This window comes from Phoxinus phoxinus (genome assembly GCF_949152265.1).
Source record: "Phoxinus phoxinus genome assembly, chromosome: 23".
Lineage (NCBI taxonomy): Eukaryota > Metazoa > Chordata > Actinopteri > Cypriniformes > Leuciscidae > Phoxinus > Phoxinus phoxinus.
Genome location: NC_136898.1, coordinates 9,523,878 through 9,538,208, shown reverse-complemented (window position 1 = coordinate 9,538,208; position 14,331 = coordinate 9,523,878). Strand labels below are relative to the sequence as shown.

General features: G+C 37.2%; 1 protein-coding gene across 1 annotated transcript; it reads left to right on the top strand.

The window, feature by feature from the left end:
- Nucleotides 1–2,627: 2,627 nt before the first annotated feature.
- Nucleotides 2,628–13,434, top strand: LOC306991604 (hormonally up-regulated neu tumor-associated kinase homolog A-like). The gene is given in 12 exon segments (XM_079599635.1): nt 2,628–2,998; nt 4,378–4,670; nt 6,054–6,109; nt 7,115–7,250; nt 8,547–8,674; nt 9,888–10,014; nt 10,103–10,271; nt 10,365–10,493; nt 10,497–10,524; nt 12,364–12,394; nt 12,396–12,407; nt 12,409–13,434. Coding segments are annotated over 12 exon segments (1,887 nt in total). The 5' UTR covers nt 2,628–2,749; the 3' UTR covers nt 12,938–13,434.
- Nucleotides 13,435–14,331: the final 897 nt, after the last annotated feature.

Genomic DNA, 14,331 nt, shown 5'->3' with positions numbered 1-14,331 from the left:
TAGAGTAGACCAATTCACTTTATGGAGGTATACTGCCCCCATCTGGTATGGAATGTGGAGTATGACTTGATTTTTTTGCCAGACAATGGCACCTTTAAAGGAGCCGTATGTAAGATTGTGTCCAAAACTGGTACTGCAATCACTTTCAAATAACTGTAGAGCGGTGTATCCCCTCCCCCTACCCCCTGACTCGAGGTTGCCAGATAGGCGTTAACGTTAGACATCTTTTATCCGAGAGTTAGAGCAGACTAGAGCAGAGCTGGCAACCCAGATTCCGAAACACTACTGACTTCTGGATTGGTAGATAGGTGGAGGGTGGCGCTTCAGGCCAAAATACATGATGACAACATTAACATCAGTTGAGGGCTGCAACTTCACTTTTTAAATGACAATATCCTGGCCGTACTACTGTTGTCAGTGATATAAGTATTTGAAATGAACATGATTTCTCGATGTCTAGTGACATATCAGGGCCATTTTATGAATTATTGAAATACATTTCTTACATACAGCTCCTTTAAATACAGTGATAATGAGGAGATGACGAACAGGTGTGATGATCTGATGAGTGTCCAGGATAGTTAATGAGTGGCTGGACAATCAAACAAAGGAACACATGTGTTGAATGAAAACAAACTGAAACTGAAGGCAAATGAGTCCAAATAACTGACACTTTAGTAAAACCATTGTTAATTATTTTTAAAGGGCTGCGAGTGACAGGCAGTTGTACCCCAAAATGTCAGATTTGTTAACAACAATTACAGAACATTACACAATCCATTTTAACTTTTAACAATCAATTTAAATAAATTGAATTGCACAAACCTGCCTATAATACACGTTACTGTTCAAAAGTTTGGGGTCTGTAAGATTTTTTATGTTTTTGAAAGAAGCCTCTACAGCTCACCAAGGCAAATACATTAAAAACAGTAATATTGTGAAATATTATTGCAATTTAAAATAGGATATATATTTTCTATTTTTATTTTACATTTTAATTTATTCCTGTGATGGCAAAGCAGAATGATTTGATGAACAAAGTTAAAGGAAAAGCATTTATATGAAATATATTTTTGAATGCAATGGGGCGGATCTACTGGCGTGGCAACCGCTACCCAAAGAAAAAGCTTTGCCACCCCAGAATTATCACACAATAAAATATGCAATGTTTCAAGTACTGCTTTAATGTGATGACATTAAAAAAAATAGTAAACTGTAGTAAACTCTCAAACTTGTGATTGTACTTTATTTGTAAAAAAAGTATGTGTAGGCCTACTGTATTTTTGCAGAACTGAGAAATGACTGATATAATCTTGTGTCAGAACTCAGAAGCCCAAGAAACTGCTATAATGAAATTGGGCCAAATGTGCAGATGATGATTCATTTATTACAGTCGTAAAATTTAAATTATTATCTCCAGAAGTTCATTGCTGTATTTCACTGTATCTGCATCTGTAAATGTTTATGTTAAAGGCTATAATAAACTGCAAAATAATTCCTGAATCCCAATAAGAGGTTTTTATTACCACAAAGTGTTGTGAATTGTTCACTGGGCAGGAGAGTAATCAGTGTATTTAATTTGTTACGTTGTGTGTGTCACGAGGTCAAAGTTTGATTTTGACAGAAGAGAATGTATTTTGAGTATTTTATTTTGACCTGGAAGTTTGAGGTTTGTGCAAGTTGGTGTATAGTTTTTAGAGTTGTGAGAAAATGGTGAAGAGTTTCATGAATTGTGTGTTAGCAATCTGTAATAACTAGATTGAAAAGTTGGAAAGACAAATTTATTCTGGGTTGTCTTAAAGTCAACTTCAATTCTTGTTTAAAAAACATAAATATTGACCATCTAGGTCAGAATAGCTTGACCTATGTTCGTGGTGTTTGCTAAAGTGTTGCTATATGTGGTTGCTATTCAGGGGTGCGTTTCCCGAAAGCATCGTTAGCCAACTATGGTCGCAAGTTCCGTCGTTATCAGCATAGTTCAATGATTTGGTGTTTCCCGAAACCATCGTTCCAACGAACGTTCGCAAAAAGCATCGCAAACTTGTGTGGTTGGAACGACGTAGCTCTCGACCTGTGGTTAAGCATAGTTTAGTTTACATGAGATGTAGACTGAATTAATCCTTATCTTTAGCAAAATAAGCAAGCTGACATTCAGTACAACCCGTGTTATTTATTTAGAATACATACAAATGTAATTTACGTTTTTTAGTTTGTCAAGAGATTTAAAGCACCGTTTTTGAAGACTGCGCATGTGCGTACGTGCTCAACAAGAACGTGCTCTTTAACTTGCACTAAAACATGTGATTAACCATACAAGCAGCCATGTAATAATAATAAAAAGGCTCAGATATACAAGTTTAGAAACATTTAGAATCTGTTGATGTTTTTCATATAGAGTAGCCTACCTCGATATGGTACCATGATGGAAAATAAAATGTTATTATTTTACAGTAACATTATATAGGCTAACAGTAATGATTAGTAATGATTTTGTAGGCCTATTTGTGAACACACAATTGCGTATGTCAGGCCATAAATCCAAAAACAACTACGCATTGCACTTGCTTTGGTGCTGCCACACCTGATAGACCCTCATGCCACACTTAGCTAAATTCTTTTCTAGATCCGCCCCTGGGTGGCGCGTGTGTCAGGAGGATGGACAGGGATTCAGATGTCTCATTCTCATAGAGCTCTTAGTAAGCAGTAGCAGCAGATTTAGAGCACCGGGTTTCGTTCAACAGGCGCAAGAATGTCCGATGCTGGAACAGACATGGGTACGGACAGCCGGAAGATTTTGGGGATGAAAGCTAAGGTTCCCGTAGCCACAGAGAACCAATACTCAGAGAACACACATCCTTCATCTACAAGCAACGGTCTTCCAGGTGACATCCTCCGAAACTACACGAAAAAAGTTGGAAATTATCTGATCGGGAGGAAGCTGGGAGAGGGGTCGTTCGCCAAAGTGTGGGAGGGGCTTCATACGACCACCGGCGAGAAGGTGAGATTTGTGGAAATGGCATAATAATAGTTTATAAGTAGCCTAATTTGTTTATTTATTTGTTTATATAATTCTCTAAGTACGAAACTTGTTTGAAAGAGAAATAACAAAACATCCTGTCATTAGAAATTGGTCAAAATCCAGCAATAAACATATAGGCTAATTGCTGTTATTTCCAAGCGATTGTTCATATTGTCTAAATATGAAAATTGCTCGCTGAAAAACTGTTGAAAATCCAACCAAGACATGACTAAAATGCTGTTGCATTTGTTATTCACTACATTTAGTTGATCCGTTTGTCTGAATGTGAAAATGTAAAGTTAAAAAGAGAAATAACATCCGTCTAAATGGTTTGTCAAACCAAGGTTTGACAACAGTCAATGGTCTAGTCTAGTCAGTGGTATAGTCTATACACCACGAGTTGAATGCTCTATTGTAGGCTACTTAGTGATTTATTATAAAAACAAATGTTTTTCGTCAATGTTAGTTAATATAAAGTTTAAAGCTAAAATTGATTTCATAAGCCTACCCAGAAATCAGTTTGTGTTGGCTCTTTGTGGAAGAATAGCAGAAACATCTTCCCCTGATCATCAGGTTGAGTTGAGATGTTTCTCACTGGTCTCATGTTCCCCTTCATACAGATTAAATTGGGTATATTAATCTCAGATTACAGATTAACACGATTTATTCTTCATAATTTTATATACCAGCAGAATGTATTTTCAATGTGTTTTACTTGGATGTGATATCTGGTTTATGACAATATATATTTTTTATAAATTATCGTTGCACGAGTGCCCACTTCTGGCGGAAACTGGGCTGAATTGGAACGTCCTAGCCCTTGATCACTTGGAATCAAGAGTGGATGTTTTTTATTTTATTTTTTAAATCCCTTTAAGAGAAAAACGACTGTTTGCGTGCCTGCTGGTCAAGACGGTAATTTTGTACATACACTTGTTGTGAGTATTTGACCATTTATGCGCAATTTGGTATTAGCGAACTGTTTGTGAGTGTGCATGCATGAGCAGTTTAAACACTGGCAAGACTTTAAAAGAAATCCAAATTATAAACTTAGTGAATAAAATCGATAATTTGTCCATATCCCTCACCGACTGAGTCCTTCACAGGAACTCGGGTCAAACATTCAACCCTGGAGACGTGAGGAGACAGACAAGTGTGAAATAAGAGCCCCATCTGTCTTAGTCTGGCTCACCTGTTAGAATAATTCCATACATTTACTGAGATGATGTAAAGCACATTGGTCAACATGTGTAGTTTTAATAGTGCTATAAATAAAAGTGACATTGACACACATAAGGAGACCAATAAACAGTCCTGTTACGTTTTGACGAAAACCTCCTTTTTATTAACCTTCACAGGTGGCGGTGAAAGTGATTGACAAGAGAAAGATCAGAAAGGATTCATATGTCTCAAAGAACATGCGGCGTGAAGGACAGATCCAGCAGATGATCCGACACCCATACATCACCCAACTGCTGGATATCCTGGAGACGGAGAACAGCTACTACCTCGTCATGGAGCTCTGCCCTGGTGGAAACCTCATGAACCAAATGAATGCGAAGAAAAGGCTGGATGAAAGAGAAGCCCAGAAATACGTACGCCAGCTAGTCATGGCGGTGGAGCAACTGCACAAGAAAGGAGTTGTTCACAGGTGAGAAACAAAAATCACAGGGTGTGAGGTCATCGATAAGGAAACTTTAAATTAGATTTTCCAAAGGAACAACAATTAGTGAATTAATTCTGAAAACTAAGGGTGTATTCATTTCACACCAGGAAAGTCCACTAGTTCACTTGCTTTGTTCCGGACCAAATACAATGTTGATTTTTTTTTGTTTGGTACGGTTCGCTTTCACATTGCCCTTTTCGCAAGTGAACCAAAATTTGTAAACAAAACCACAAATGTGCTAAAGTCATCCATTCATTGGACAGACATTCTCAAGCAGGGAAAATCAGGAAGTGCAAAAACAATTTATGGAGATCTTTCATAGTGCAATTTTTATTCTTTTACTGTTTTTGTGTTATCAGCTACTAACGCAATTCAATTCAAATGTATTGGTATAGTGCTTTTCACAATACATATTGTTTCAAAGCAGCTTTATAGAAAATGCATTTCAGAAATGTACATAGAAAAATACAGTTAGTTAATCATGTATTCATAGGGCATAACATATCGCCGGCGTCGAGTCGAGTCCCAGGCGTTGGGGCATCTAAAGTCTCCATGAGAGGCTGGATACATAACTGGAGTTGACGAACTCTATTTATCTCGGGACTGGCGTGTGGCGTCCAATATGAAGCAACTTAAGCAATATGAAGAAACATCATATTATGAGCATCATATGATACAATGTCATCTATAAGATGTTGATTTAGCGAAATTACAAGCAGAGATGAATACGAAATATCAAAGTTACAAAGTCTAATTCCGGTACAGAAATGATTAATTAAGCCTAAATGTAAAATAACACTCTGTTCACTGTAGAAATTAAATATATAGTTTCATCTTTGTTAAAGCTATATTTTGTTGTTTTATTAACATTGATGACAGACAACAGTAGGAATATTGGGTTTCTGCTCGGACCGAGAAAAAAATGACAAACATCTGGTTTCTTTTTCAACTATGACATAACCGAAAGAATACTTGCAGAGAATTTAAGACGGGTCCGTGACCGAAAGAGAAGAGAGGTCGTTTCTAGGGGGGAGGGAAGGGTAATGTATTTGATTTGAAGATTATAAGGGTAGATGAATTTAAAAAAAATAATGAAGTGCACAGATAAAACATTTATAATAAACACTACAATATTACACCTGACCAAAAGATCCGCACCAAGGGGGGAAACGAACTTGAGTTCGATTCAATCGAACCAAACAAGGCAGGTGTGAATACACCCGAAGAAACCAATTGTATATACTCCTTAATGTATATTTAGTCTTTATTAGAGCACAATGAGCAGTTAAATCTTTTTAAGATCTGCTTTGACAAATGGGTTGCTTTGATAAATAAAAGTTGTTTAAATAATTGTTTTATTTTCAACAGAGACTTGAAGATTGAAAACCTCCTCCTTGACGAACAGGACAACATAAAACTGATCGGTAAGCATTGTCTGAGATTTACATTATGCAAGGTTTGCTCCTCCTGATAGGTCTACTTAACATCACAAAGTCACACTAATAAGTCCTAAAGCAGCGGTTGGGAACCTATAGCCTCATCTGGCTCTTTGACAAAAATAATTCCGCCAGGTCTCTTACCCTTTACCAACAAATGTGACCCACAAGTAGCATTGGTATATTTGTGGCAATAGCCAAAAATACATTGTATGGGTCAAAATTATTGATTTTTCTTTTATGCCAAAAATCATTAGGATATTAAGATCATGTTCCATGAAGATATTTTGTAAAATTTTATTTTGCACCCTCTGATTCCTGATTTTCAATTAGTTGAAAACTCAGCCAAATATTGTCCTATCCTAACAAACTATACATTAATGGAAATTTATTCAAGCTTTCAGATGATGTATACATCTCAATTTCAAAAAAATGACCCATGTGAGGTCCAGGGTCACGAATGATCGATAAAAAATAAGACCCACCTCATCAGCTTTCTGCATTAAAAGCTTTCTGTACCAAGAAACATTTTGAAGCATTTCACCGGGTACTTTCGCTTTTGCCGTATTGCAGACACCTTTTATACTTAAATGTCCTTTTATACACCAATTATAACATATGCATTATGTAATATAATATATTTATAATTATAAAAATGCATTAACCAAAAACGAAAAAACGTCTCTTTGGTCAAAAAAGGTTCCTGACCTAAAGTAATGTGACATGAAAGTGTTCATCTTTAGCATGTGGTGAAGACTGATTGAGTAATCAGCATCTCATTAAAACCGAACGACCTCTCACCTCTCTGTTAAACTGTTGGCAAACACATGGCCTTTATTTAGCAGTTGTGTGTGACAGACAGGGTTAGTGTTGGGAAGCCATATACACGTTTGCATCCCTCCTAATGGGAAGGTATTTAGAGTCAATCCCTCTATGAGCCAGTACACATGAACATTGTCTTATACACAAGCCTCTCTCTGTTTGCCCTCACAGATTTTGGCCTCTGTAACTGTGCGGGAATTCTGGGATACTCGGATCCCTTCAGCACACAGTGTGGCAGCCCAGGATACGCCGCACCAGAGCTTATTTCAAGGAAGAAATATGGGCTCAAAGTGGATGTCTGGTCAATGTGAGTTTACTAAATGTGAAGCACACTAGGGGTGTGCCGGTTTCAGAATTGGTGATGACGGTTATGATGTGAGTCAAATGTGACGGTTCGTAACATAACCGTCGGGTTTTTTTTTAAATCCTTTAAAAAAAAAAAAGCAATGAACATGCTTTGTTTTAAATAAATCACAGACACTAAACAAATCCTTTTAAAAACGTAGGCTGCTTAAATTATATAAGAGCTGCATAAAAATGAATGAGTAGGCCTAAATTACAAATGATAAAATCTACATACCTTTTTTAAAGAAAAAAAAAGTCGAACAACGATTGTTGTGATAATACCTTAATTAAACTAACTAAATACAGGAAACAAAAAAAGTGCAATGACATTTTAAATTCCTAATCTTTTTCGACTTCAAAGTTCCGTGACAGGAACATCAACATGTTCACTTTACTCGGTTTTAGTGACGATCTGACAGGGGTAGCTATGTTACCCGCGAGGCTAAAAACTCGCTCTGATGCTGTGCTTGTAGCACAAATACACATGTATTTACGTGCCAATTTTGCTAAGAGCGGATAGGGTGTGTCTGTCTCCCCACCATGCTAGTGGATTAGCCGTAGAGTCAATTCTTCTTGGAGATAGCGGGTTAACTCCGTGTCAGCGCGCGCTCTGATCGGTAAAGGGGCAGATATTTCAGACCTCCGTTTATTAGGGAGATCTCCAAGATTTCTCAAAGCCGCACCCGTCTAGAAAGGATGTAGCAAAGATATTTAATGCTAATGCATGAGGCATAGGCATAGTTTCATTCATTTACGATGAGATGCGCTCTAGTTCACAACGCAATGCAAGTGAACGCGGCGCGCCGGCTCCTCCATGTCACGGTTATTATATTGTCTGCTATATTATTAAATACATGCAATTGGTTGATGAAACATTTATTAAAATTAAGGTACAATTTGTACAAAACGAAATTCGCTTTAAGGAAAGGCTTAAAGCAAAATTTATATGAAGTGGTAAAAATCATTTCTGACGATTTACAAAACAAAACTTCATTAAGTGGTAAAAAACACGTCTCCCGATGTATTGCGCATATTATGATCCTATCTAAAAATTTAAATTTTTTTTGTTTTTTTTTTTATGTTTGTAAAAAATATTTTAATAACACGGTTTTGGCGGTTATAGAGTTCTAATGACGGTGTTTAACTATAACCGTCGGTCTCACGGTTATATACTAACCGTCACACCCCTAAGCACCACCTTTTAAGTTCACATGAGTAAAAAATCTGGATTTGACTATATGTTTGTTTTTAATTGTAGAGGGGTGACCATGTACATCATGCTGACTGGTACCCTACCATTCACTGTGGAGCCATTTAGCCTGAACGGTCTGCATCAGAGGATGGTGGACAGAGATATGAACCCTCTACCTCCATCTATCTCTTCAGGTATTGACAGAAATGCATATCTGAGATTTTCAAAAAGATATTTATGACCACAAAGATCACATCCAAACAGGAACAAGCAACTATTACATGCTGGAAAGTAGCCTGTGTACTCCTACAAATTACGTTCTAATGGGTATCATACTCCAAAAGTTGAGCATGAATGCAGTCTTTGTGAAAATGCACCGTGTTTTAGTCCAGTATGGTGCTTTTGAATGCTTAATTGGAAAAAATAGGGATAGTCTGGTGTCCACTGGTGTTTTAAATATCTCAGAAGAATGAAAGAAAAAGAAAAAAAAGCAGCGAGTCTTCATGAAACATCGTTTTCTGACTTATGTCACGCTATTTATATACAAACACACATGTATTCCATAGAAAAACACTCCAGAGTGTCAACACCATTGCATATGTAATCTTTTTATTTTTATGAAATCATTATATTGGTCATAATTTAGATACTTATTCGTTTTTATGTTACCATAATATTGAGGTTTTACAAAAGTGGTTGCGCATTTACTTTTCCATTTACCATTGTGCAATTCTCCTTTAACTTGTTTTTTTATTTGACTATTACGCATAATAATTCATTTTAATGGCAACAAACATGTACTCAATAGAACACAGAGTCAAAAAAGACAAGTGGCGGCTTGTTTTTCAACCTCAGGAAAAAACGGGTTTATTCTCTAGAAGAAATTACAGGATTTGCTTTATTCAGATTTTTGCATAGTATGTAGTTAAGTAGTCATCTTACCATTGAATATAATATAATATAATACATTACCATTGTATTTCACTGACCTAAATGATGCAAGCAGAATTCCAGATAAATTCTCTTGAAAATGATGATACTGCCAACATTGCGGTTAATCCCATTCTGTGGACTTTTCTATTGCGTTACACTTACGTGAGCATTCTCAACAACAGGTGATTCATTCACTACTAAATCTGTGACAGGATATATTACAACAGGATGATGCAGTGTTGAAATGAGATTAGCCTCATTATGTAACCGTTATTTACCATCTCATAGACGCAAGCATGCGGTCATCCCCTGACTAATGCAAGATGTAGGAGAATCATAATGGCCACAACATTATATGTTTGTCCTAATAAATCAATTAAACCTAGAGACTGACCAAGGATGTGCTTATGATTTTTTTGTTTACTTAAAGTAACATAGCACAAAGTCCTCACTGCTTCCTGTCTGTGTTCACAGCTGCCATCAATCTGCTGAATAGACTGTTTGAGCCTGACCCCGACATAAGACCAAACATCCACCAAGTGATGACCGACTCGTGGCTGCAGTTGGGCAACCCTCACACTGGAGTTCCTTACTTAAATAGGTTAGTCATATAATATGCTTTAAGCTAAATTGCTTTTATTACACATTTTATGACATTGTGACCTAAAACATCTCCTTTTAACTCTTAGAATCCACATTGAGGAGATCAACCATACGGTTCTGCTCCACATGACTGAGAAAATGGGCTACAAACACAGTGAGGTGCTGAGTGCGGTGCTCACTAACAAAGCTTGCCACATGCTGACTGTGTACTTCCTCCTCAACAACAAAATGAAGAGACTCTCAAAAAAGTACAGGGTAAGTTTGAGGAACCAACATCTACTTGATTCTCTTTCATAGAACCTTGTCAGGTGTGTTTCCTGAGCGTTTAACAAACTCCCTTTCTCACAGGAGAAACAGTACAACATGGAGAAAGAGAAAAAGAGCGAACTGTTTCAGACCCAGTGGAGGAAGCACATTGAGAAGATCACGATACCACCCAAGCAGACACCCGTCTATCTCGCTGTGAGCAAAGGCCTATAAATAAACAAGGAGAATAAACAAAGAACTGGTAAGTGCCTAGACTATATACACAGTTAAACATAGACATATATGAACCAAACATTTGGTTAAGATGTGATCTGGCACACAATTGATGCGTGACTTAGATGTATGTGACAATAATTGACAGAATGAGAACAAATGGTACATATACAATGGTACAAATTAAAAAGTTTTTTAATATACCTCTTTGTTGAAGGAAGCTTTGGAATAAGCTCTGTTGCCTGAGGGATAATTCCACATTTTTTACTTGGCAAATAGGTTGACAGTAAATCAAACAAATGTAAAACCTTCAGGGCTGTTCAAGATCACCAGAAAGATCAAGTTGAAGATTAAAGATGACTTCATTAGACACGTAACAAATGTGTAGAAAACCGGTTTCACACACTCTCTCTTGCTTGTTTGCCAATCATGTGACCATATTGAAGTATGTCAAGCCTCAAAGATGCTTCAACTCCACAAACTCAGTAAACGTGTGGAACATTGTTCAGTTGGTTAACATTTTCACTTCGGGCAATAGCTCACCCAAAAGTGAAAATGTACTCAGTGACTCACCCTCAAGTCACTCAAAACCTGTATGACTTGCTTACTTCTGAGGAACACTAAATATATTTTTCTAAATATCTGCTTGTTTGTCCATACAATGAAAATCATTTGGGCCCAAGCCTGTTTTTCCTGACTTTGATTGTATAAAAAAAACAATGGAAACGTTCAACAACATCTTTTCTTAAAGCAGTTTAAAATGTAAATGTCCAGCACTAAAAGACAAAAGACTTTCCCTAGGCCATCAGACTTTCTGCATGACAGTGGCCTGCACGATAAATCGTTATAAAATCGCGATCTCGATTCACCTGGTTCACGATTCAATTTTTAAATGACTTCGATTTAAAAATAAAAATAAATAATAATAATTTATTATTGTTTTAATTATTCTTGTTTCTTTTGATTATTTTAATTTCTTCTATGTAAAGCACTTTGAATTATCATTGTGTATGAAATGTGCTATATAAATAAACTTGCCTTGCCTAATAATTCGGCCTTTATTTTGAAAGGACAGCTCTCACAAAGTTCAGGGCTTCACCCTCAGCCAATGACAAAGTGCCTTTTAGTCACGTGTTTCACTCATCGAGCGAGCGCGGTAGTTCGGAAATAAACAAAATGGATATTGATGAAAACCCAGGTCCTAGTGACGAGAATCAGCCAACCACTCAGTCTCAAACCGAACTTGTTCCGAAAAGACTCACATTCGGTGGTGTGGAAGTATTTTGGATTCAAGCTAGAAGACGAGGGTCAGTCTGATGTGATTTGCAAGGCATGCTTTGCCCTTGTTGCAGCACCGCAAGGTAACACCACAAATATTTATCAGCACCTCAAACGTCACCACAAAGTGCAATATGATGAAGCCTTACAAGGCAAGAGGTCCGAAAGTCGTCCAAAAACGCAGAAATCTATTACGGACACCTTGCACATAAAAATGTTCAGCCATGTTCAGGCCATATTCAGCGCAGTGCGTTAAACTTCTATTTTTGGTAACCTACTTGAATGGCCAGTTGAATGTTAATTGTACAAAAGGCAAGCAGTTAAAGAGTGTTTCTTCTTTATAAATATTTTTGGTACCGTACTGCCAATTTGTTTTGTCATGGTTCATGTGTGCAATAAACATTACACTTCATGAGAAAAAAATCGTTGCAGAGAATCGTGATATCAATTCTAAGCTAAAAAAAAATCGTGATTCATATTTTTCCCAGAATTTTCCCTACATGACAGTAATATAAAGATATTTGTGTGTACAAATAAAGACATGAGTTGGATCTGCTCTGAATCAAACTCTTTCTCCTATCAATTTCAGGTCTTTTGAAAGCTGTGACTGAAGGTTTTAAGATGTTACTCAGGACTCAGGTTACATCACGTCCTCCTCTCTCGAAAACCTGGAGATCCACCCCCTGTTCCCGAACAACCCACAGCCAGCCCATCCTACACCTGAGACCCAGCCGCCCCAGAAAGACAGCTCCAAAGAACCCTCAAAAGCTGTCAACATCCCCGTTCGCCCACCTTCCTCCCTCGGCGCTCAATTCTGGGCTTTATTAACCAAAAAAGCTCCTCCATCACCATGGTACAGACAGAGCAACAAAGCAATTTCTCTGAGGCCTGCTTTACTTAACTCACGCTTGAAGGAGACCACGATCCCCAGCCCACCTGTGAAAAAGCCTCCCACTTCAGACTGGTTTAGCTCCTCAGATTCAAGTGGTAGCCCTCCCAGCAGCGGGGGTAGCGAAGAACCCGACAGCCCTCAGCACCGCAGCAAGTTCCCTTCCATGGGTATCGGCAAAGAGTATAGAAGTAACAAGAGGCGAAACTCCGTTGCAGTTTTGACAACAATCGCTAGATGGCGCTGCGGTCGCGCTGCCGCCATTTTGGACTGAACCAAACTGCTTTACCGTTAGAACAACTATACAACTATAGATACAACTATAACTGTACATATGTCTGGAAATTAGTGGAACCTTAGAAAACTCAAGTGTCTTTAATTCCATGTGTTTAAAAATTATAAATGCTGTCATTTTCACATTAGATTTACAAAGCAGACCTCTTTCACATTCATGTGCACAGAAAAGTTATGAGCTGTGAAAACTTTTTTTTCTGATCTCAATTGCACTTTCGTATTCACACCAGGCATTTTTCCTCCAAAGCGATGTCAGTTTTTTGGTGACACATCTTTGTACTTTTGTTATGGTGAAGATAAATTTGAAGTTCTTTTGTAAGTTTTGTATTGATTTGCCAAGGTAAAGGATATTTTAATGCTGTGAAAAAATAGTTAAAATATATATATTTAAAAATGATTACCGGTATTTGTGTTCTGAATTTTCTGTTCTAATGCAGCATGTATTACCGGTACTTTTTTGACACAAATAAATGCACAATACCTAAATTTCAGTTGTATTTTTTTGGTTCATATACACATAAAATGGTTCTAAATGAAACTAATTTTTTATGGTAATTAAAGGAGTTTGTCACAGAAACTAAATTTTAACAGTCATTTACAGAGAAACGGGTGACCTGGTGTAACTATACTGTGCTTTTCCCATGAGAACCCGGCAATATGGAAGTAAAAAAATGGCAAATGTTTTTGAAATAAAAAAGCCTGTTGAATTTCACTACTTAAAAAAATATGCATTGCATTAATCATGCTTGCAATTAAATGCATTGCATTTTTAGGGCTTGCATTTTTATGGGCTGAAATTCAACATGGTTGTATATTTAAGATGTGAATATTTCAATTCAAAACATTTCAAACACATTTTCATGAATACAAATTTAATAATCCATATTCACCTTTCATATTTCACTTCCAAAATATTCAAACTGTTTAAAAATACAACCTATAATATTCAACAGGCAATTTTCGGTCCATTTGATTTCACTTTACTAATTCGCTTCCACAAATTCAGTGGTTCAAATTCGACACTAAAATTCAACATTGACATCCAGGAACTGCAGGAAAAGCAGCAGAGCAGATCACAGAGCATAATCTCCATCTGCTGTTAATCAACCTCACCAGCAGGTTTGCAGAGAATCAGCCTCACCGAGCGCGTTTTGTTGACGAAGACCAGGGCTGCGTTTCCCAAAAGCATTGTAAGCCAAATTGATCGTAAAAACGATCGTACGACTGATCTTAATATTATGGTCTGTTTCCCAAAAGCATCGTAGCTTAAGTAGCACTTGAAAATCTTCGTAGAACTACGAGTGCTCTGGAGTAATCGTACATCCCCAAGTGCATCGTAAGAAGACAGATTTATGAGGACACCTGCAGGACAAC